General features: G+C 36.6%; 1 protein-coding gene and 1 pseudogene across 1 annotated transcript; one reads left to right on the plus strand and one right to left on the minus strand.

Moving 5' to 3' along the window:
* Positions 1 to 4,188: 4,188 nt before the first annotated feature.
* On the minus strand, positions 4,189 to 8,249 carry LOC103931733 (annotated as a pseudogene).
* A 1,630-nt stretch (positions 8,250 to 9,879) lies between these two features.
* Positions 9,880 to 13,978, plus strand: LOC125480915 (leucine-rich repeat receptor-like protein kinase TDR). The gene is made up of 5 exons (XM_048592150.1): positions 9,880 to 9,887; positions 10,752 to 11,539; positions 11,706 to 11,802; positions 13,393 to 13,617; positions 13,723 to 13,978. The coding sequence occupies exons 1-5, from the start codon at positions 9,880 to 9,882 to the stop codon at positions 13,976 to 13,978; spliced, it is 1,374 nt and encodes a 457-aa protein (XP_048448107.1).
* The last annotated feature ends 8,035 nt before the right edge of the window (positions 13,979 to 22,013 follow it).

Genomic DNA, 22,013 nt, shown 5'->3' on the forward strand with positions numbered 1-22,013 from the left:
AATTTAGTTTTATGCCCTATCTCAACACCTTCAAATGTTTTTGTTTTTATTTTCATCTAATCTATTTAGAGTTCTAACTTATATTGAAGTCTCCTACCGCAGCTTACATTAGGGTTTCGCCTGCTGTTGCCGCATGTTATTCATATAGGGGTCTAGGTTAAAAAGGAGTTGTGGTTGCTGCCATTGCGTTTTCGTGAAAGTGTGAAGGATGCTGACTAAGTTTTTTTAGTCTAGGATTGCTGCTGCACTTTCATTGTTTAAGTCATATATATATAATAGTCTACAACAACTACATGCATTATATAGATCCGTTACTTGCTGCATGTTTTAGAATACATATATATTATTATTATTATTATATATATATATATATATATATATATATATTGCTGCATGCTCTGAAGGTATGTATTGTAGTTTGCATTTGATGCAGCACCATGCACTGAAAGCATCGTCATTCATACAACAGAAAGTTTGTTTTCCATGTTGGTCAGCAGCCTGTGTTTTTAAAAGAAAAATCATATTTTTCCCGTGAGGTTTATGGTAGAAAAATCAGTTTGTATCCACGTGTTTCTCTTTTAAAGAAAAATTTAGTTTTGTTCACTGATTGTTTCATTGTGCTTTACTCGAAATCAATTATGAAAATGTGCTTTGTGATTTTCATAATTGGTTGATTTTCAAAAATCATTTCATTTCATATGTTTTGCATGATCGCATTAGTATCTTGCAAAGTTCGAGGCGTTAGTGTCATGCCACTTTCACTCGAAGGCAGAAGAGAGATCGAGTAGCAAAGCACAGAGACAAAACTACCTATTAGTATGCGTGTCTAGTTGATGAGTTTTGTAAGTCTTTCTATACTCATTTCTCTTAGTGTTTGTCCTAGCTTGGGAGCCCGAGGATACTCCCAGTGATGGGTTTTGCCTCGTTAAATCCTACATCCTTATACACTTTTTATTTTTTACTGCATATGTGTAAGATAGTTTGACATGTGATGTGAATGTGGAATTAATTTGAGAACTGAAAATTAAATTGAAAATTGAATTGGATAATTTTAAATTGGAACCTATTCACCCCCCTTAGGCTAAACTAGTATCATCCTAGAACTTTCATTTACAAGTAGAGTTTCTATAGCGTTTGTTTTCGTACATTACTGGATTTATTTTCGATAAATTCATGTATACGACGCCTTTCTGTTGCTCCAAGATAAAATGATTCAATGATTTAATTAAGGTAAATGTTACAACGTTAAAAATGGTTGGTGCAGGGTGGATATAGAAACGAAAGTGTGTTGGAAGAATCAACTGGGAACATTTAGTTCAGCATATTCCAAACCTGTCAAATTAGTGTGATTATCCGTAAATTTTACAACGTTACGGTGTATCAAGTCCACCAGGATTGTTGGCTGTTAGATCTTGGTCACTGAATCTTTGGTTAAATATCTAACGGTCAAAAACTCTGATGTATAGAATTCCTCGGAGCATACTAAAATATCTCGTGATTGTATGTGTATATGTTTGGACAGGACATTAATTAGAGGACATGCAGCACATGAAAACTTTCCACTAAACTGAATACAACACCAACTTAGAGGAATGATCGATGTCTTATGGTCTAATTGCAAAGGTGGTATTAAAGAACACGAGGGCTACAATAATGGACTTTCATTCAAGGATGATGCCTTGAGTTATAAATTTTCTTTGTAGCAAGTAGCTAGCTAGCTCAACATCAAGGAGCATGTGATTATGTTCATCTTCAAATCAACAATCACGAGAGCAAGAGCGATAGGGTACATGAAAAAAGAGACAAAAAATTTGGTGCACGAAGGGACAAGAAAAACTCATATGTAACTCAGTGTATACCAAAATTTACAAGCTACACTGAGTTACAGCAAAGAACGAGAGAAACTTAACTTACATGCAATTCAGCGTATAGTTAAATTTGCTACGCTCAGTTACAATGTAAGTTTATTTCATCATTTCACGTACTCGGTTGCACGGAAGTTCATTATTTGCCCCAAGTACCACACCAGCTGAAAGTAACTCATGACTAGAGAGGCCTTTGATGAAAGGGATTTACACACAAATTGAAAGTGAGTTTTGGCAAAGAGAATTCATGAAAGGGTGCGAGAATTAGATGAAAGATGAAAGGATGTGACACTACCTTAGAAGAATTACACATATGTTTACATTTATTGACTGTCCATAAATAGAAACACGTCAAAAATGTGTCACTTTTTTGCCTCACATATATATTCGTTTTTGTAATGGTCATAGTTCAGTTGGTAAGAGTATTTACCCTTACACTTGAGGTTCCGAATTTGAATCTCTCATTTTCTAATATCATCCATGTAAGAGAAACCATATATATTCGTTTTTATTTTTAAAAAATTACAAAATATGTGTTGCAATAATTTGTGTTGATGTTTGAGATAAGTATGCAAATAGACCAAATGGGTTGTCAACTTCTCTCGATCTACATGGAACGCATATGGATCGAGTAAAACAGCAAGAAACATGGAGCGTGCTAGTAGGCCAGAATCTTCCAAGCCAGTAGGCCTCACTTGGTTCTCTCCTTCATCTATTCATGCATGTTACAAGACAATCTTCTTCATCGGCTCCATGTATTTGATCGCTCGATCTGTATTTTCTTTTTAATTTTTTTTTAACTGTTTTCTAGAAAATTGAAAACCAAAACTTGGAAATTGAAAGTCATATTTTAAAAATTCAAAAAAGCAACTTTAAGCCTTTGGTTTTTAGTTTTAAAAGAGTGAAAAGATTGAAAACAGTAAACCAAATGGTTATTGAACGTGAATTTGTCACTTTTTGTGGAAACTTTACAATGTTCTGCTATGTATTATTGACAAGAGTTAATTAACGGACCCATTATTCTACAACTTACAATTCAATCTAAATCCTCAGATTGTTAGGTAGCTTGTTTTGCAGGTCCCCTAGCTTTGTCTCTACACAATAATTTGGGAGGGAAGCTGACCACCATCCTCCTTGTAATGAGAGTGCACGCAACAATGAACGGCTAAAATTAGTTTGGACGCGTACACAACTAGTGCTAGCATTTTCCTGTCTTATTGCTTTTGATGCTTTCGATCTTAAAATTTAAAGTTTGTGAGGATGAAAGTAAAAAGGTAGATCCATATTAGGGTCGTCTTTGAGATTTCAAGGGTCTTGTGCGAAATTTATAAAAGGACGCCGAAATCTATAGATTAGATTTAGGTATTTGTTTGAACATAAACAAAGGAAGGTTTTAAGTCTTCGAGTTAGCCCAAGTGACAAGGAATATTCAAGGTTCAGGATTCGGTTCTCTTCAATGTGACAAAAAAATTCAAGATTTTTACAAATTCAAATCTGAACTCTTTCTTTAACTGATGAACAATAGAATTAGAACCCCCCCTTTCCTTATAATCTCCCTCTTAGCATAGAAAGGATTCAAAAGATAAGCATGACAACGCATCGACCTACTACACATATGCATTTATTTGAGGATCTTTCCATGCATTTGCTTTAGGATCTCCAAGACACCCATCATATAACACAAACCTTGGGCAGTTGTAAACCCGCTATCTATTTACGATGAGAGAGGTATTTTGGTCATTTTATCAAATCAAAACGTCAATCAAATTTGTACCAGAGTTAAGGCAATCAAATGCAAAAGTTGGATTCAAAGCGGAAATTTTTTAATATGCTTCGTTGTATCTTATATGTTTCGAAAATTTAACCACTTAAAAATACAATAACAAAGATTTAATGGTCAAACGTTCCCATACATAATATACACCAACATGCATCAAAAGTGTTCAAATCAATGAGGTAGTGTTTCTTTTTCTTTGGTGCATCTAGTACCACCATCATGCATTCCTTTATTGGAACAACAATTGTCACACACCCACAACCACAAACCCCTTATTATTACTAGGCAAGATAATTAGTATAGATTTATGTGGGGTTCAATGTCCACTGCAGGTCATAGTTTAGGGCACCCCCATTGCCTGCCGACACTTTTTTTTTTTTTTTTGCTCTCTTATTTTCCGAGACAAATAAAATACTGTGCTCCCCACTCACAGAGTTCGATTTTTTTTTTTCACTTAAATTAGAGCAATGTAGAATATTAATCACTTTGCCAGAAGAAAAAAAAAAATAAATAAATAAAAAGAAGAGAAGTGGAGAGAATATGGTATCAATTCAACTAATGCAACGTACACATTTAAAATATAATAATAATGCACTATACAGAGAGTTTTACATGTGTAAAATCTGAAAATTCAAATAATTAACAAACCTATCTGGTGTTGGAATACAATATTGGCACCAACACTCCACACAGAAGCAGCAATACAAAGGCTTGAATTGGATAAGTCCTAAATTCTTATACAACAACAACAACAAAGCCTTATCTCACTAAGTGGGGTCGACTATATGAATTCTAAAACAACACTATGCTCGTTATCATAAGGATTCGATGTGAGACTGGAGTGCCGGTTGTCGACTACCTGACACCCACCTGACGCCCTCCCCCTCCTCCTTTATCCGGACTTGGGACCAGTAGTGTAATATAAAGTCCTAAATTCTTATATGTAATTAAAAATCAAGAAAACAAATGATTGCAACAATACAAGGACAAGAAAAAAAAATCTAGAAAAATAATCCATAAGGGCAATTTTAATGAGAAATCTAGAAAAATAATCCATAAGGGCAATTTTAATGAGAAGGAGCTATTTTGGCATCTGCCTCTTCCAATTTTGGACACCAAGCATTCTCTTATTTACCCTTTATTTTTTAACTTTTACCATGATTTTTTTTACCTCAAATTTTTAGCTCATCTGCTCACCTATTAGATCAAGACCCACCAGTAAAAATGACACACCTTGGAATAGTAGGAAGTAAAAGTGTACTCCTTGTGCTGATAGGAGGCTCCTGACTGCAGCAGTGAGCAGTAAAAATGCCAGTGCTAGCTCTTTCTTGTATATCTTGTTTAATTTCTTCACAGGAGGAGGTTTGGGAGCAGCTTCTTGTTGCTCTTTTAATTTGCTGAGCTCAGAGAGACCGCTATCGGATGTTCCTCGGTACAGTTGTGGGTGAATCATGGCCTTTGTTTCCCTCTCCTCTAGTTCTAGCAGGTCGGGCTCTGATGACCGACCTGCCTTTTTGGTAACAACCCATTCGTAGGAGCTTCCCAACTTGAACAAACCGGAAACCATAGCGTTGAATTTGGTCACGGACATGGTGTTTTCAAACAGGAGGTAAGGGACAATGAAGGGGAAAGATCTAAGGGAAGGAAGAATGTTCATGAATGACATAAATACGGGCACATAGCAGATAACCCACATGGAAAGCTCAGCTTCCGGGACAAACATTGTCAGGGGAAGAATTATGCAGAACAATGTGAAAGAATAAAATGGGAGAATTAACTTCCTAAGAAGAAAGAATAGTAGTATCAAATTTGCTTTCTTCCAGAACTTCATCTGCAATACGGCATTTAGCAGAGTTTTTGTCAGAATGGTACGATTCAGGACAATAAATTGATCAAAAGGAAGAATTAAATTGCAACAATACCTTAGAACGAATGATTGCTGGAAGGCACAAACGGAAAAGATGCATCGGACCAGAATGCCAACGATGTTGTTGCTTTTTGTAAGCTTCATAAGACTCCGGAAGCTCACAAAGAACCTGAAAAATCAGTTTCTTAAGCTTGAGACATCATTCGAATTTATCATGTGCAACATGGAAAATAGCTTCCCATTAGATACACGCTAATTTACGAAGATTCCAAATTGTCGGAAACTAAACGAAGGATCAGGTAAAGTTGGATTGGGGTTTGAATTGATTAAGTTACCTTGACATCATTGAGGAATATGAATTTCCAACCACAAAGATGGGCACGAACTGCTATATCCATGTCTTCTACTGTTGTACGCTCCAGCCAGCCTCCAGATTCTTCAAGTGCTTTGATTCTCCAAACTCCAGCAGTACCATTGAAACCAAAGAAATTGAGGAAAACCCCATTAACCTGCTGCTCAACCTCAAAGTGGAAGCACAAATTGATGTTCTGGAGGCGTGTCAACAAGTTCTCAGTCCGTGTTAACAAAACACCACCTCGCCTGAACCAACCCGAGCTCAGGATTGTCCTACCACACAAGTTAAAATTACAAACCAAAATCAGTCACCTAAAGTAGAAATAGCTAGAAACTGCAGAGAAAGAACTAAATGAGATATAGCCACCTTAAAATGGGGAACTGTTAGCTTGAGGTAGTCGGGGTTTGGCTGGAAATCGGCATCAAAGATTGCAACAAACTCATAGTCCTTCACATAATCGCAATTCATAGCAGACTTGAGATTTCCAGCTTTGTAACCGGTTCTAACCAAACGATGCCGGTAGATAATATTGACACCCCTTTGGTTCCAGTTAGCAACCTCCCCCTTAATCAACCACTGTATGCTCTCATCATCAGAGTCATCTAGAACTTGAATCAGCAACTGTTCTTTCGGCCAATCAAGTTGGCAGACTGCTGAAATAGATTGTTCATAAACCTAAATACATTTTTATGTTACAGTCATTGTCACCAATGGAATGAATGATATATTGAAAACTACTAAAACAGTGCCTAAAACATAAATTTCCACAGTTATACACATATATAGTATTAGTTAGCAACCTTTCCAATTATAAAGTTACTTAATTTGAACTAAAAGGATCAAACCAAATTAGTAATTTTGTAGAACATTAATCCGAAAAGGCATTGAGATTGTTACCTCTCTCTCATTGCACATAGGAATTTGAACAAGAACTTCGGATAATTGCATCCTGGACCTTCCAAATCATCTGACTTCAATGGAACCTCTTTCAATTTTGGCTTAATCTTCTTAAACTTGATCCAGAAGCAACCTAAACACAGCAACATCCGGTCGGCGGACTGGATTAAGAAGAGAGCAACACAGAAGTTAGTCAAACCCTGAATTGCAGGAGCAATGTAGCCGGCCCGGAACTCCAACCACGAAAAGTAAACCGAATGAAGCCATCCTCTAATCTCCAAAGTTTGTGGGATATGCAAATGCCATCCTTTCAAGTGAGCCATCAATTCAAAAGCCAGAAAAGCTAAAGCCATCACTAAGAACACCATAATAACCCTATACAAAATCCTCCCTTTCCCAGATTTCTCAGTCTCCACAGTCCCAAAAATCAATCTTTTTTTTATTGAAACAAACAATGACCAAACAATGTTTCCAATCCAAGAAACAAAGCCAACTGCTTTATGGGCCTTGAGAAGCAAAACCCAGGAAAATTGCTTAGCATTTTTGCCTCTGTCCTTATTAACCGGCCTGAAAACTTCATCTGGACCGTTTATCTCCAGCACTGAGTAATTAGGGTTCTCCATGGTTACCACCACTAGATTTCCCCTACTTGTACTCTCCTTTCCCCATCACCTTGGAAAATCTAGGCTTGGTGCCATTATTTTGCTCCCAAGCTTCAAGCTTTTACTGTTCTGAAGTAGTAAAAAATTACAGTTCAAATCCAACTATGAAGTGAATCTACAGCAACCAGATCACAACATTGAAAATCTCAAAAACCCATTTCAGAACCGAGGACATAAAGCAGAACCAACAACACTAAAGACTGAAAATTTGGCACTAAATATTCAAACCCAGAAACCAAAAGTGACAAAACTCACAAACCCATTTGGGGACTGGTAAAAAGGAATCAGATCCAACACTGCAACAACTTGACAAACTAGTTCAAACCAAATGCCGCAGAGTACAAAGGCAGAGAGAGAGAGAGAGCGAGAGAGAGAGAGAGAGAGAGAGAGAGGAGTGAGAGAGTGTGTGGCAGTGGTTTCTCTTTGAACACTAACATAAAGCTCCAGAAGCTGAGGGCTACCAGAAATGGCTACTTACCTTTGTAGGGAAATGTTTTTTCAGCATTTCTTGAACGTTTAATCCATGTGGGGGCATAAGTATTTAATAGTAGCTTGATTAACCCAGTTTAGAAACAAAACAGAGACCCCATGCTGCCCTTCCACATATTACCATTACCGGATTGGAATTAAATAGATTCTAAACATCAGACAATGATATAGAAAATTATATGAATAAATAAAGTGATTAACTAAATTCTCCAGAAACTACGTGTTAAGACAGTTGATCAAAGCAGTGTATTCAGCTCGACTGCATTTGAATCTCTTTTATAGTGCATTAGGATATTTAAGAATATTGGTTTATGAAAAGAAAAAAGACCCGCTAATCCCTTACTAAGATGTAGTAGCTGATCGTGTGAGAATGAAAAGTAAGACTTCATGAAAATTCTCTCCTGTTCTAAAATATTATATATTGTAAAATTTTTAATTGTTAAATCCTAATTATTGTATCTTAAATTAATAATTTAACAATTAAAACAGTATACAATATTTCGAATTATAATAGAAAAGAATAATGTTAAGTAGATAATTTGTAAATTAAATAATTTATCACTATAAGAAATAAGCACGTTTATTAACATTTACATATAATTTAATCTTCTTTTATGTTATTTAATATATAAAATTTTATCTACAAATTCAATATCTCTAGTATTATTCTTGATAGAAATTCCCAATACTTTGAATCTTTTTGTTAAAGAAAGAAAGCACTTTGTTGGCATTGGTGTTTGGAATTTGTGCTTTTGTATTAGAGTGCAGAAAATGGGGAAGATGAGCCCTTTGATTAAAATAATCATAACTTACCAGAGTAATATGATTAAAAAAATACAAGAAAATGGATAGAGAGGAATGACCACAGACAATGCAGATCCCAAGTTTTATATTTGCCCTCCTTCCTTGTCTTTAAACTAACCTAAATTTGTTGATGACCCACACACACTCTTTATCTGTCTGCTCTCTCAGACGCACACGCACACACTATGTCGGTCGTCTTAAAAAAAATGAAAGAAAAAGCCTTTTATACAAAATCATTTGTTCATGTATAAATTAGATAGTTATATATTATATCAGATCATGTTCAGAAATCACAATCATGAACATTGACTGCGTCTAGCAGTTGTAGGAGATTAGGATTCTTTCTAAGCAAATAACATACATGTTTTGAGTCAAAACGGGTTACAGCCAAGCTCATAGTTTTAACGAAAAATTAAATTTTTACACTAAAAAGTCAATTATAATACTATTTATTTTACCCTTTATTTTGTCTTTATCGTTAAAACTTAAAATTTTCAAGTCATTTTCATTAGTTTTCCTAAGTTAATAAGGGATGCGTTTTTGAGTCTCACTTTGAACTATGTTTTCATACTCTTAGGTCATCTCCAACCAAAGGCTGGCCAGATGGCTCGTTTTAATCATCTGGTCCTCCAAGAAATTAATATTTTAATGAACAGTGTAGGGTCATATTTCTTATCATCTCCAATCGAAGAGCCAAAGGACCATAGGCTAAACATAGCCTTGTGAAAAAAAAAAATATCATCTCCAACCAAGAGCGAAAGGGCCAAACATAATTTATTATTTTAACTGAACTACTATAGTTACTTAAATGAAATTACCTCAATAATTTTCAAGGTTCTAAAAGATGCTAGGCACTAGTCGGGCGGCGAGCTGAGGCCTCGCTCCTAGGCGGCTAGGTGGGCGCCTAGGCGGACTAGGCGGATTTGACTAAATCCATTATATTTCATGTAAATAAGTGTATGTTTATACTTAAAATATATATAATTTCATCATAAACTACAAAATAGAATGACACATATATTATGAAGTATTGGAACATAATGAAAACATGGGAAACAAGCATATAATATGTCCTCATTTAAGTATTTGACAAGTCTCTTACAATTTATTGAAAAAAAATAAAATGCAAAATGAAAGTTATCTATTTTCTGCCTAAGGAGTCGATGCCTAGGCAGGTCTAGGCGGGTGCCTAGGCGGTCTAGGCGGGTGCCTAGGCGGTCTAGGCGGGCGCCTCAGTAGCTCTATGGGCTCTTTCTTAATTTTCAAATGCCTAGGCATTAATCGGGACGGTGACCAACCGCCTAGCGCCTAGGCGGGGATTTTTAGAATAGTGATAATTTTATGTTATGGATTGTCAATAATTTTCATGTTGTTAAATGTTTTTTAAAATGTTGTTTAAGTTTCATGTTGTTAAATTTTTTTTTTTTAATGTTCTTTAATGTTACTTAATGTTATTTAATGTCGTTTAATGACTTAGGAAATTATAGGGAAAAAAATAGAATTTTTAAATTTTATAATTAAAAAAATAGTAAAAAAAAAGAAAAAAGAAAAATCAAATATGACATCTGCATGTGGCTCAGCCCGGGGCCAGTTGGCCCTTTGGCCTGGCCCTCGATTGGAGACTGTTTTCGTGCTATTTTTGGCCATCTGGCCCTTTGGACCTTTTGGTTGGAGATGGCTTTAAAATACATATATCTTAAACTCTTCCTCAATTTTTCCTCCAAAAAAAAAAAAAGGGTAAAGGACAAAAAACTACCTCAATTATTTGTCTCACGACACTATCATACCTCATCTTTTAAAATTAACAATGTCATACCTCATCTTTAGAATTTGGTCCAATGTTATACCTTCCGTTAGCTTGGCCATGAATTTCGCAATTAAATGCTGACGCGACTTGATTCGGGACCCACTTTTTATTAAAAAATTAATAAAATATTGAAAATAATAATTTACCTCAAGGAAAAAAAAAAAAAACAAACCCAAACACCCGTCTTCCTATTGCCATCTTCACCGACCTTGTCTCACTCAACCTCAGTTACAACTCGTTCTCTGGCCACCTCCCCGCCGAAATTTTCAACCTCACAACATTAGACATCAACAGAAACAACTTCTCCGGTCACTTCCCCGTCGGAGTCTTTACCCTTCAAAACCTCATTGTTCTCGATGCATATGGCAACAGCTTTTTCGGGTCGCTCCCCACCAAAATTTCAAAGCTTCAGAACCTCAAAATCCTCAATTTAGTTGGAAGCTACTTCCGGGGACCGATCTCGTCGGAATACGGTGCTTTCTGCCTCCTCGAGTTTATTCATCTCGCTGGTAATTTGATCACTGGAAGCATTCCACCGGAACTGGGGAAGCTCAAAACAGTGACGCACATGGAAATCAGCTACAATTATTACCACGGAAACATTCCATGGCAATTGGGGAACATGACGGAACTCCAGTATCTCAACATTGCCTATGCAAATCTCTTCGACGGCATCCCAAAATCCCTTGGGGATCTCAACAATCTCAAATCCCTCTTCCTTTTCAGAAACCAGTTTTTTGGGTCGATTCCGACGGAGCTCAGCAACATTAGAGCTCTTCAAAGCTTGGATCTTTACGACAATCTGATTTCTGGGTTGACCTCAGAAACCTTTTCGGAGCTGAAAAACCTTAAACTCCTTAGCCTTTTTTACAATGAGATGGCCGGCGAAGTTCCCGACAGAATTGCAGAGCTTCCATCGCTGGAGATGCTGCTTTTGTGGAACAATTTCTTCTTCGGCAACCTTCCCCGGAGCTTGGGGAGCTCCGGGGAGAAACTCAATGCTCGGGTGGGTGGATGTCTCCACAAACAACCTCAACAGCAGCGTTCCACCGGATATTTGTGGAAATGGCCAGCTCTTTAAGCTAATGATGTTTTCGAACAACTTCAACGGCGGCCTCTCCACTTCTCTGTCAAACTGTTCGTCTCTGGTTCGTCTTTGACTCGAAGATAACATGTTTTCAGGTGAGATTCCATTGAAATTCAACAGTCTCACTGATATCACATATGTTGATTTATCTGGGAACAATTTTAGTTGTGGGATTCCAAAGGGCAGGGAGAGGTGGGTCTGGGGGGGGAGATGTTGGCGTGGGTGGGGAAGGGGTCGGGGGTTGCAGGGAAGGGGAAAGGGAATGGATATGGGTTGCAGGGAAGGGGAAGGAGAAGGGATGGGAAGATAGGTGTTCGGTTTTTTTTTTTTTTTTTTTTAAGGGTAAATTATTATTTTTAATATTTTATTGATTTTTTAATAGAAAATGGGCCCCGAATTAAGCCACGTCAGCATTTAACTGAGAAATTGACGGCCAATCTAACGGAAGGTATAAAATTGGACCAAATTCTAAAGATGAGGTATGACATTGTCAATTTTAAAAGGTGAGGTATGATAGTGTCATGAGACCAATAGTTGAGGTAATTTTTTGTAATTTACCCAAAAAATTATTATATATCGTATATATTCTCGAAGAAAGAGAAGGAAAAAAATCTCTCCAAAATATAATCTAATGCGTCTCAAATCATTATATTGTAGAGATGGTTAGTATACTGGATCTAAATATTTTCTGATTTCACTAGTTTGATAGAAAAATTATATTAATATACTAAATTAAGAAGACCGAATTGCATTTTCATCTTAAGTCTCAGCTTGTATTGGATGACTATGTTCGAGTGCACATGTGCATACTTTTTTTTTTTTTGTCTCTCTCCTAATGTGATTAGAAAATGAAAATACAATGGTTAAGTATAACTGGTACTAGTAGGTTTATTTTCGTTTCTAAATTGTATTGATGTTCTTGATGTTGCTAAAGGGGAAAAAATAAAATAAAATAAAATAAAATAAAAAGACTATAATCTCAACTTTTCATTTTGATGATTGCAACAAGTGATAAGATGTTTACAAAGATATTTGGGTAAAGTACAAAAAACTACCGCAACTATAGGTCGAACGACACTATCATACCTCATCTTTTTAAAATGACAATGTCATACCTCATCTTATGAATTTGTGACAATGTCATACCTTCTGTCAGTTTGTCTGTTAATTATTCCGTTAAATAGTGATGTGACTTAAAAAAATTAATAAAATATTAAAAAATTAAAAAAAATTAATTAAATATTAAAAACTAAAATTATAAAATCATTTAACAATTTTTTTTTTAAAGTGGGGACCCACCCTTTATCCCCCTCACATTTCTTCTCTCATTCCGTCTTCCCCTAACCTACCCCCTAAACTCATCACCCTCAACCTTCTTCCCCACCTGTCTCCCCCAAACTCATCACCATTACCTTCCTTCCCCATTTCAGTCCCCACCCTAATTTCCCCACTTCGCTCTCCCTCGCCATGCCCAGAACCACCATCCCTCCCCTCTCTTTCCCTTTCCTCCCGTATTCTCTCTCCCTTTCTCCCTTTCACGCTGCAACAGCAGCCTTGTCGGCTCCGCCATCATCCGCAAGCTCCAAGTCCTAGACTTCGCGAACCTCATTTTCTGCACCCACGCAGAGAGCCTTTTGTCTCCGAGAAGCTAACCGATTCGATCGTTGACATGAGCCTCAGCGAGCTCGCCCTTCGCACCCATAGCTGTGCCAGCAAATTTGAGTCTTCCGACAAGGAGTACCTCTAGTTATCCCAAACCTTCAATGATTTCTCTGCCTGCAGCAACGACATATCAAGAGAATTAAAATGGCTCGCAAGCTTGCCGCCCCTGGAAAACGCACCGACCTCTGAATTATCCGAGGCTGTGCTAAAACTGGAGCCATGCCAGGGGTTTTTGCAGATGGAGAACATCTCGACCAAGATCATCGAGAGCATTTCGCCAGAGGATCTTCAGCCGACGATCAAGATCTGGGTCGACGGCTTCCAATCGCTGTCGTTTGCCTTGAAGTAATCTGCAGCGGCCAAGCTCAGGCTTTTAGCGAGGGTTGATAATCATGCCTTGATTGGCGAGTCCGACGTCTTTCTCGCTGTAATTCCTCTACTGCTGTGCAGCGATCCATGGACGCAGGAGCACGCCGTCACGGCGCACACGCAGTTTGCAAAATTCCAATTTGGATTTGAACAGGGGAGAAAGAAAAGGATGGATGCACGAGGCAGAGGTGTCAAAGGGGTAACAACAGAGCACACCCAATTTGCGAAATTCCAATTGGGATTTGAATTTTTTGAGAAAATTAAAAATTGGGGACTGAAATGGGGAAGAAGGGTGAAGGTGATGAGTTCAGAGGAGACAGGTAGGGAAGAAGGTTGATGGTGATGAGTTTGGGGGGTGGGTTAGGGGAAGATGGAAACGGGTGGGATCTGGGTTTGGGGTAGGGGAAGACGGAGGAGGGAAGAAAGGTGAAAGGGATAAGGGGTGGGTCCTCATGTAAAAAAAAAGGGTAAAGTACAAAAAACTACCTCAACTATTAGGGTCACGACAGTTTCATACCTTATCTTTTAAAATTGACAATGTCATACCGCATCTTATGAATTTGTGACAATATCATACCTCCGTCAATTTTTCTGTTAGTTTTTCTATTAAGTGCTGACGTGGCAAGAGACAGGGACCACTCACTAATCCAACTGGATTAAAAAATAATTAAATATATTTTTAATAATTAAATATTAAAAAATTAAGAATAAAAAAACAAAACAAAAAAATTTCCTAGGGGTAAGGGGACCCTTTCCCCTCTCCTTCTTCTTCTTCTTCTTCTTCTTCTCCTCCTCCTTCTTCTCCTCCTCCTCCTCCTCCTCCTCCTCCTCTTGCTCATTCTTCTTCTTCTTCTTCTCCTCCTCCTCCTCCTCCTCTTGCTCATTCTTCTTCTCCTCCTCCTCCTTCTTCTTCTTCCTTCTTCTGGGTTTTTTTTTCTTTTTTTTTTTTCTGGGTTGCAGTTTCCATTTTTTTTTTTCCTCATCCTCTTCTTCCTCCTTCTTCTTCTTCGGTTCTTCCTCCTTCTCCTGGGGGGGTTAGGTTTTCAATTTTTTTTTTTCCTCCTCCTCTTCTTCCTCTTCCTTCTTCTTCTTCTTCGGTTCTTCCTCCTTCTCCTAGGGGGCGGGTGGGGTTGGGATTTCAATTTTTTTTTAATTTTACTTTTATTTATTATTTTAATATTTAAAAATATTAAATATTTTTTTTTGTTTTTAATAATATTTTATAATTATTTAATAGAAAGTGGTCCCAGTCTCTTGCCACGTCAGCACTTAACAGAAAAATTGACGGAGGTATGACATTGTCACAAATTCGTAAGATGCAGTATGACATTGTCAATTTTAAAAGATGAGGTATGAAACTGTCGTGACCCCAATAGTTGAGGTAGTTTTTTGTACTTTACCCAAAAAAATTGTTTAAATGATTTTATAATTTAGTTTTTAATATTTAATTATTTTTTTAATACTTAATTAATTTTTTTAAGCCACGTCACTATTTAACGGAGTAATTGACAGACAAACTGATGAAAGGTATGATATTGTCATAAATTCGTAAGATAAGGTATGACATTGTCATTTTAAAAAATGAGGTATGATAGTGTTGTTCGACTCATAGTTGAGGTAGGTTTTTGTACTTTACCCAATATATTTTATGACCAAATTACGCCACTAATATTGTTGGTTTTATCGCTTTATCATACTCATTTTTATAAATATATTTATCATGCTTGCATTTATATGAGTTGAATCTCTCCAACCAAGTGGTGACAACTTACAATCACCACTCGACTGACGAGTCGCGGCTCGTTGTAAGTACATTTTTTTTACTCAATTGAGAGAAAATGAAGCTTTAAATTCATACTTTAACACAAACACTAAGACATTTGCAGTGTAGTTGAAGGCTGTAACCATTTGAGTGAAAGTATGTTGCTATTGGGTGTTTGACGTCCAAATTTTACACGGATGGTCAATGTTTGGTCAACATTGTCAGTGAATATTCTTTATATTATTCGATCTACCCCTCGACCAATATTATTTGTAAGTAATAATAGATAGACCGCTTGTTTAGATTGTATTAGTGAACTGTGTGATGTGATTGTTATATATCAAACAAGAAGTTGAATTCTCTCATTCCTTTTCTCTTTTCTTTTACTCTCTACAGAAAAGATAAAACAAGATGACAGTATGATTTAATCTTAAACATTCAAATAGGAGGGGATGAAGAGGAGGAGAAAATAGAAGAGAGATAATCCCCATCTTTGGTATAGTACACCAATATAATAGTACGAAAATGTGGATTTCCTTATCGAGATATATCATGTTTATTTCCATATTCTTACTCATATAAGGATTTGTTGTAATAGTAGTTTTAATACCATATGGCGCGGCAGATAGATTTGCTTTTTTGAGGATCATTCATGCATGTATCTGCTCTAATAACTTTCCAACTATAATCTTGCCAGGGTTAAAGCTTGATTTGGTATAAAGATTATACCATTTCTAAAAGTAGTCTTGCACTATAGAATTTCAATGTAATACAAATAGGCATGCTCCTACCACACACCAATCGTCCATCACATACATCAAGGGAGAAAAGGAACAACTATGACCAGCATGTCCAAGAAAATCTGTAAAACTACAAAAATTCTATGTTAACGAGTTAAATCTTAAAAATTCATCTCCAAGAACTCTATGAGGGATACCATACAATAGTAAAGTGAATGGTTGCTCTTTAAATTTATAGAATCACTGTTCATTTGTTAAATGTTAAAAGTATTTAGTCAAATATCTTAGCGGATAGGGTGTTGGGTTTTCACCCAATATCCAAAGTTTGTTAAAATAGAGTGTAATTGGAGCTGAAAAATTAAACAAACTAGCTAATGTAGTTTTCTGACACTGTTCACCCACTAAACTAGCAAAATTGTTGCAAATGCTAATCAATATACTTGAGAATATGGCTTCCATCAACTTTGTTGTTCTTGCAAGAGGCCTTTTCATGGCGCTCTTTTGTATGCAAGACTTTAGTATACTTAGTACCTGAGCTCAGAGGGTGTAGGCAAGATTTTCTTGTACTTATTATACCAAAAAAATATTGTGGGAATAAGGTTGTAGTACAAATTCTAGAAAATAGCCTACATTTTTCAGTTTCTCTAGTGTATCCCATCACTAAAAGAAATTAAGAGTGTATTTGTTGCAACGGACTATCTCGAATTGGATTAGCATCATAGACTAAGCTGGACTGGCTTGGCATGGACTAAATAGTACTAGTATTGTGAAACATTTAATGTAATGCTGGACTAGCTAGGACTAAATTTTTATTTTTTATTTTTAATTATAAAAGGGAAGTGTTTTTGGCACTTCAAAAATCTCATTCTACAATCCTCACATATGTATTTTTCTTTCCCAATATAGAAAGTTTGGAGTGTAGAATGAGATTTTTGGAGTGCTAATAACAATTCCCTTATAAAAACTTCCACTTTCTTGCCTACAAAACTAGAATACACTATAAATAAAAACAAAGCCAAAAATTAGATTTTATACCAAAGAATCAAAATCTTGAATTTTCTATCTTTCCCATCAAAGAGTTGAATTGCACCAAAAAAATAAAAAAAATGCACAGACAGTGCTACATCCCATAAAAAAAAAAAAAAACAAAAAACAAAAAGTGATGGGAGAGGTTGCAGAAGAAGAAGAAATTTGGAAAGGATAGAGAAGTTTTCTTGACAAATTTGATTGGAAAAAAATTGTTCAGGCATGTTAAAAATGGTGGGGGAGACCAAATTGGGAGTGGGTATTGGAGGCCTTGATGCGTTGTGGGTTGAAGCGTTGGGAATTGAAGCTTGCAAGAGCTTGGCATCCATGGTGATCACGACGACGATCGAAGCAAATAGTCGCTACAATGCCTGTTTCCTCCCAACGATATGCAGATCCGATGCGAATCCCATCTGACATTCAAAAATAACGAAGCCCAGAACTCGTAGAGGGGCGAAGCAGGGAAAAGGAAGAAGCCAATTTTGAAAATGGATGTGGAAGTGGGGAAGAAGAAGCAGATGCGAGGGCCTAATGGAAGGGCGAAGCGGAAGTGAAGCAGAAAACCAGAGATGGCCTTAGCGAATCCCATGTATGGGGAGGGTCTCGTTAAGAACGTCTAGCGAGGTCTCTAGTCCAAGGAAGCTCCTTTAGTCTCATTTAAGTTAGTCCTAGCAAGTCCCAGCATGACCAAACGTGGGACTACATTAGTATGTAGTCCAGTCCCACTTAGTGAGCCCAAACACACCCTAATAGTTTAGGGTTTAGGGTTTAGGGTTTAGGGTTTAGGGACCGGTAAGCAAAGATGGATAGTGTTTCTTTCATTACCGAATAAACTATTAAACTCTAAACAAGATTGTCACTTAGTACAACGATTTAGTTGTATTCCTCTTCATTTGTAAGTGAGAGGTCTTATGTTCAATTCTCGCAAAGGCGAATTTGAACCACATTATTGCTAGCCCATTGTGAGGCTTAGTCCAGTCCCCTACCCCTTATTGTAAATAATATCATTTGTTAAAAATAAATAAATAAATAAACAAGACTAGGTCCTTATTCACCGAGAAGGAGGAAGAGTTTGAACTGGGGTTGAAGAAGCAGGCCTATTCACCAATCCTATCCACCACTTGCGCAAACTAAAAAAGAAAGCACTTTTTGGCAACAAATCAGCAATGTTTAAGAGAGGATCATGCACATCCATAAATTTTCCGTTTATCGCTCATCCAAAGATTGCATTTCTAAAAAGAGTTGCAAAGATATGAATTCAATGCAAATTGTAAAATAAATACAAATGCTCTCACCACATGATTCGATCATCCATCGCGATACAGCAAAAGAGAGAAAAACAACAACTACTAAAACTTTACATCTTCGACAGTATGAATTCCACCAACTTTGATGTTCTAACAAGAGGCCTTTTCATGGTGTTTATTTGCATCGCCTCACTTCGTGTGAGCTCAGGTATGTACTATAAGGTCATCTAACAAACGCTGTGTCGTACACATTCACATTTACGATCGTTATATGTGAAGAAGGTTGAGATTTATTAGTGGTTTCCAAGTTGCAGACGTCCCTGCAAAAGCACCTGCTGGATGGGTAGAACTTGCCGTGGGGTCGTGCGAAATTTTTAAGCCTGACTGCAACCAATGGTACGCCTGGGTCATGAAAACCGTTTATATGGTGGATATTGCAAAGTTAATGAAGGTGGAATAAACATGTGTTTCTGTCGAATATGAGATGAGAAGAGCTGGAAAAACCCTAGCTACTTTAATTTTCACAACTTTATGAATAATTGAGTTTTACGAGTTCCCAATTGTTTAATTAATAAAACATATTTACCTGACTGTGATCGGATATTTTTGTGTTTGTTAGAACTACGAAGTGGGTGTTATTGTATGCCAAAACCAGTTGGGAGTCTCATCGTTTAAAACCAAGTGCAACAAAGTAGAAAGGCTACTGGAAAGGATTAAAACAGCATTATAAAGTAGCTAGATTTCCATGGATCTTATTATCAAATAAGTCAAATCTTAATCTAAGAATAATTACATAAAGTTACTAAATTGGTTTCTTAATTTCATGATGTTATTGGTAACAAATCTGCAATTAAGAGCACATAATATCATATTTAATCAAATGATTTAGTAGTGAACCAAGAGGATCACCATGATTACCTATTATTTACCCATAAAGTTCCCTTAAGAAAATTCGTTTTTAATGTAGATCAAAAGAACTTTTATAAAAAAAAAATAGTTAAAAACGTACATAAAAAAGGCATGTCCAATGTGGTTCTTAGAACAATTTATAAAGAAAAAAAAAGTAGTCCTTAGAACAATTCAAAACGCGCCCACACATGTCAAAACACCACAATTCCACAATTACAAACTTATAAAAAATAGAATACAACTCCTCGACCACATAGGTCCGCTAATCATGAACCCAAAACCCTAGTCACAAGAATTAAACATTACAAGTTGAATAACTAAAGGCAACATGATTATCTTGCAATCGTCGACAAAGAAGCGTTGCTATAAGTAACTTCTAACAAGTCTCCTCATAGTCCTTTGCGAGCACACAACCCACAAAAATCATCACCTCATGTATGAACAACAAATGCCAAAGTCAAGACCATGACCACAACCATGAAACTCCCCTTGACAAGTAAAGAGAGCGACCACAACAAAAAAAGACTCTCCTCGATAGAGCGAGAAAGCAACCATGACTAAAAACAAAGAAAAATAGAGGCAAGAGATCTGGAAGGATTTCCGCAACTGTAAGATCAAAACAAGGAGTCCGCGACTAGGATTTTTCTTTAAAGAGCTAGGTTTTTTCGGGTAAAAAATAAATTAAATTCACTAATTTGACCTTCGCATCTAAACAGTCTTGCAAGATGGCTACAAATTTGATGTAATATAAATAGACATGCCGCATTATTCAGTCATCCATCATAAAGGAAAAGAGAACAACCATTAAATTGACAAGATGACAATCGAGATGCCTTTTGAGAAACCTTTTTTCTTTTTCTTTTTTGCATTTCAACAAAAATGGTGAACACATTTTATATAATGGAGTTTTTACATGATAATTATTATATTGAAATACTACCGAAACAGTAAACACATTTCATATAAATTGTTCACCTACATATCCCACCCAATGCCAGCTGCCAGCCTGCCACTTTATTCGGATCATTGGGATCTTCTTAATGCAGTATTACTGGTAGCAAATCAACACTAATAAGGAGGAAATCTTATTTATCTCCATGAATGAAATTCTCTGAATGGTTATTACTTCTTGCATTGACATCAATCATTTAATACAAAATAAAATAAAATAAAATAAAATAAACAAAACGTAATTATTAATATAACGTCATATCTCTCTCTCGATTTCTCCGTCTTCAATGTTAAGCAATTTTTGCAACTATTGTTCATTTATGGTGCAAAATCCCATTTGATAATAATCTTTATTTTTATTTTTATTTTAACAAACGATATTATTTATATTAAAAGGGAGGGGATTAGCTTAGCCTCACAATAGGGTAGCAATAATGTGGTTGAAATTCATTTTTGGAAGAGAATCGAATCTAAAACCTCTAACTTACATATGAAGATGAATACCACTAAACCATAGTATTAAGTGGCGATAATAATCTTTGCTTGATTACATGAAATGAAATAAGCAAACCAAAGTGATCATTAAACCGATTGTTTTGGTTCATATTTGCTACTAGTTTGGGGACTAAATCGAACCAAGGGAAGGGTGGAAAATATAAAAAACCAAATTTGGGCTCAAAGCCTCTCCAAGGCATATATTTTGGGGTGGGAATTTGGGGTTGTTGTCAGTGGAGCCTAAAATAATCCTAAAAATTCTAGAGGCGATACGTGGACTTTTACCTAAGAAATACATGATTGCCCTCAATAAATGAGCAGACTTCTCAGATGCTTCCAAGCGCAGCTTACACCCCTGAAGGTCCCGGCAGCTGAATACGACTGTCCACAGCTCACCTGCCCTTGGCAAGGAAAAGTCAAAACATTAAAAATAAGGATTAATTATCCAAATCCTATCTTTAATACATTCCTAATTGAAGATTGACTCCAATCAAATAATTAATCCTAATTTAAATCAATGAGGGATAATTACTCTATTATCTCAATATATTGTTTCCTATTTAATATTTTCAGAATATTTCTCCATAAACCCTAACATTGTGGCCGGTCTATCCCTATAAATACCCCATATTCTACCAAATTTTGGTAAGATTTTGCAACCCTAAAAATCCCTAAACACTTTATTCTCCTCAGAGAAACTAACTTAGGCCTCGGAGATCCATCGGCCTAACCCACCCCCACCTAATGGGCGCATAAGGCTTAGTTCTTGATTAAAGGTGTTAATTGTTTTGCAGGTGCATTTTTGTCAAGACCGAAGACGACGGAAATTTGCATTGACAAATTGGTGTTTTCATTGAGAGCTGATTCAAATACTCGAAGAAACCTCTTGCATTTGGTTTCTTGAATTTTATGTTACATTGAATTTCCCACACGTCGTATCAATTAATTTTTCCTAGAAAGTTTATTGATCAATCCATGGGGAAATGATACAATGGTAGGAAATTTAGAAACCACAATGAACGGTTACTCCATACGTACAAGGATTTAGACAGGAGAGTGTAGATGAAGACATAGCCCCATGATGGAGATCCTCAAGGCTCAACACGACAGCAGGAAAAGCTTCACCGCTGTGAATCTGCGCCATCACCACCACCGTGACCCAGCAGCCACGGCCCAAGTTCCACCATCGCTATTCTCGCAGCGTCGCAACCCTTAAAACCCTGGGCTAGAGGCCTAGGTCTA

Source organism: the organism of the source record quoted next, unplaced genomic scaffold (genome assembly GCF_019419815.1).
Source record: "Pyrus x bretschneideri cultivar Hongxiangsu unplaced genomic scaffold, Pyrus_bretschneideri_v1 Contig37, whole genome shotgun sequence".
Taxonomy (NCBI): Eukaryota; Viridiplantae; Streptophyta; class Magnoliopsida; order Rosales; family Rosaceae; genus Pyrus; species Pyrus x bretschneideri.

Bases quoted from the DNA above. Each gene is read 5' to 3' on its own strand.
- LOC125480915 (XM_048592150.1), top strand. The intron at 11,540-11,705 runs GTCTCCACAAAC...ACATGTTTTCAG, and splicing joins CAATGCTCGGGTGGGTGGAT to GTGAGATTCCATTGAAATTC. The intron at 13,618-13,722 runs GTAATCTGCAGC...ACTGCTGTGCAG, and splicing joins TCGCTGTCGTTTGCCTTGAA to CGATCCATGGACGCAGGAGC.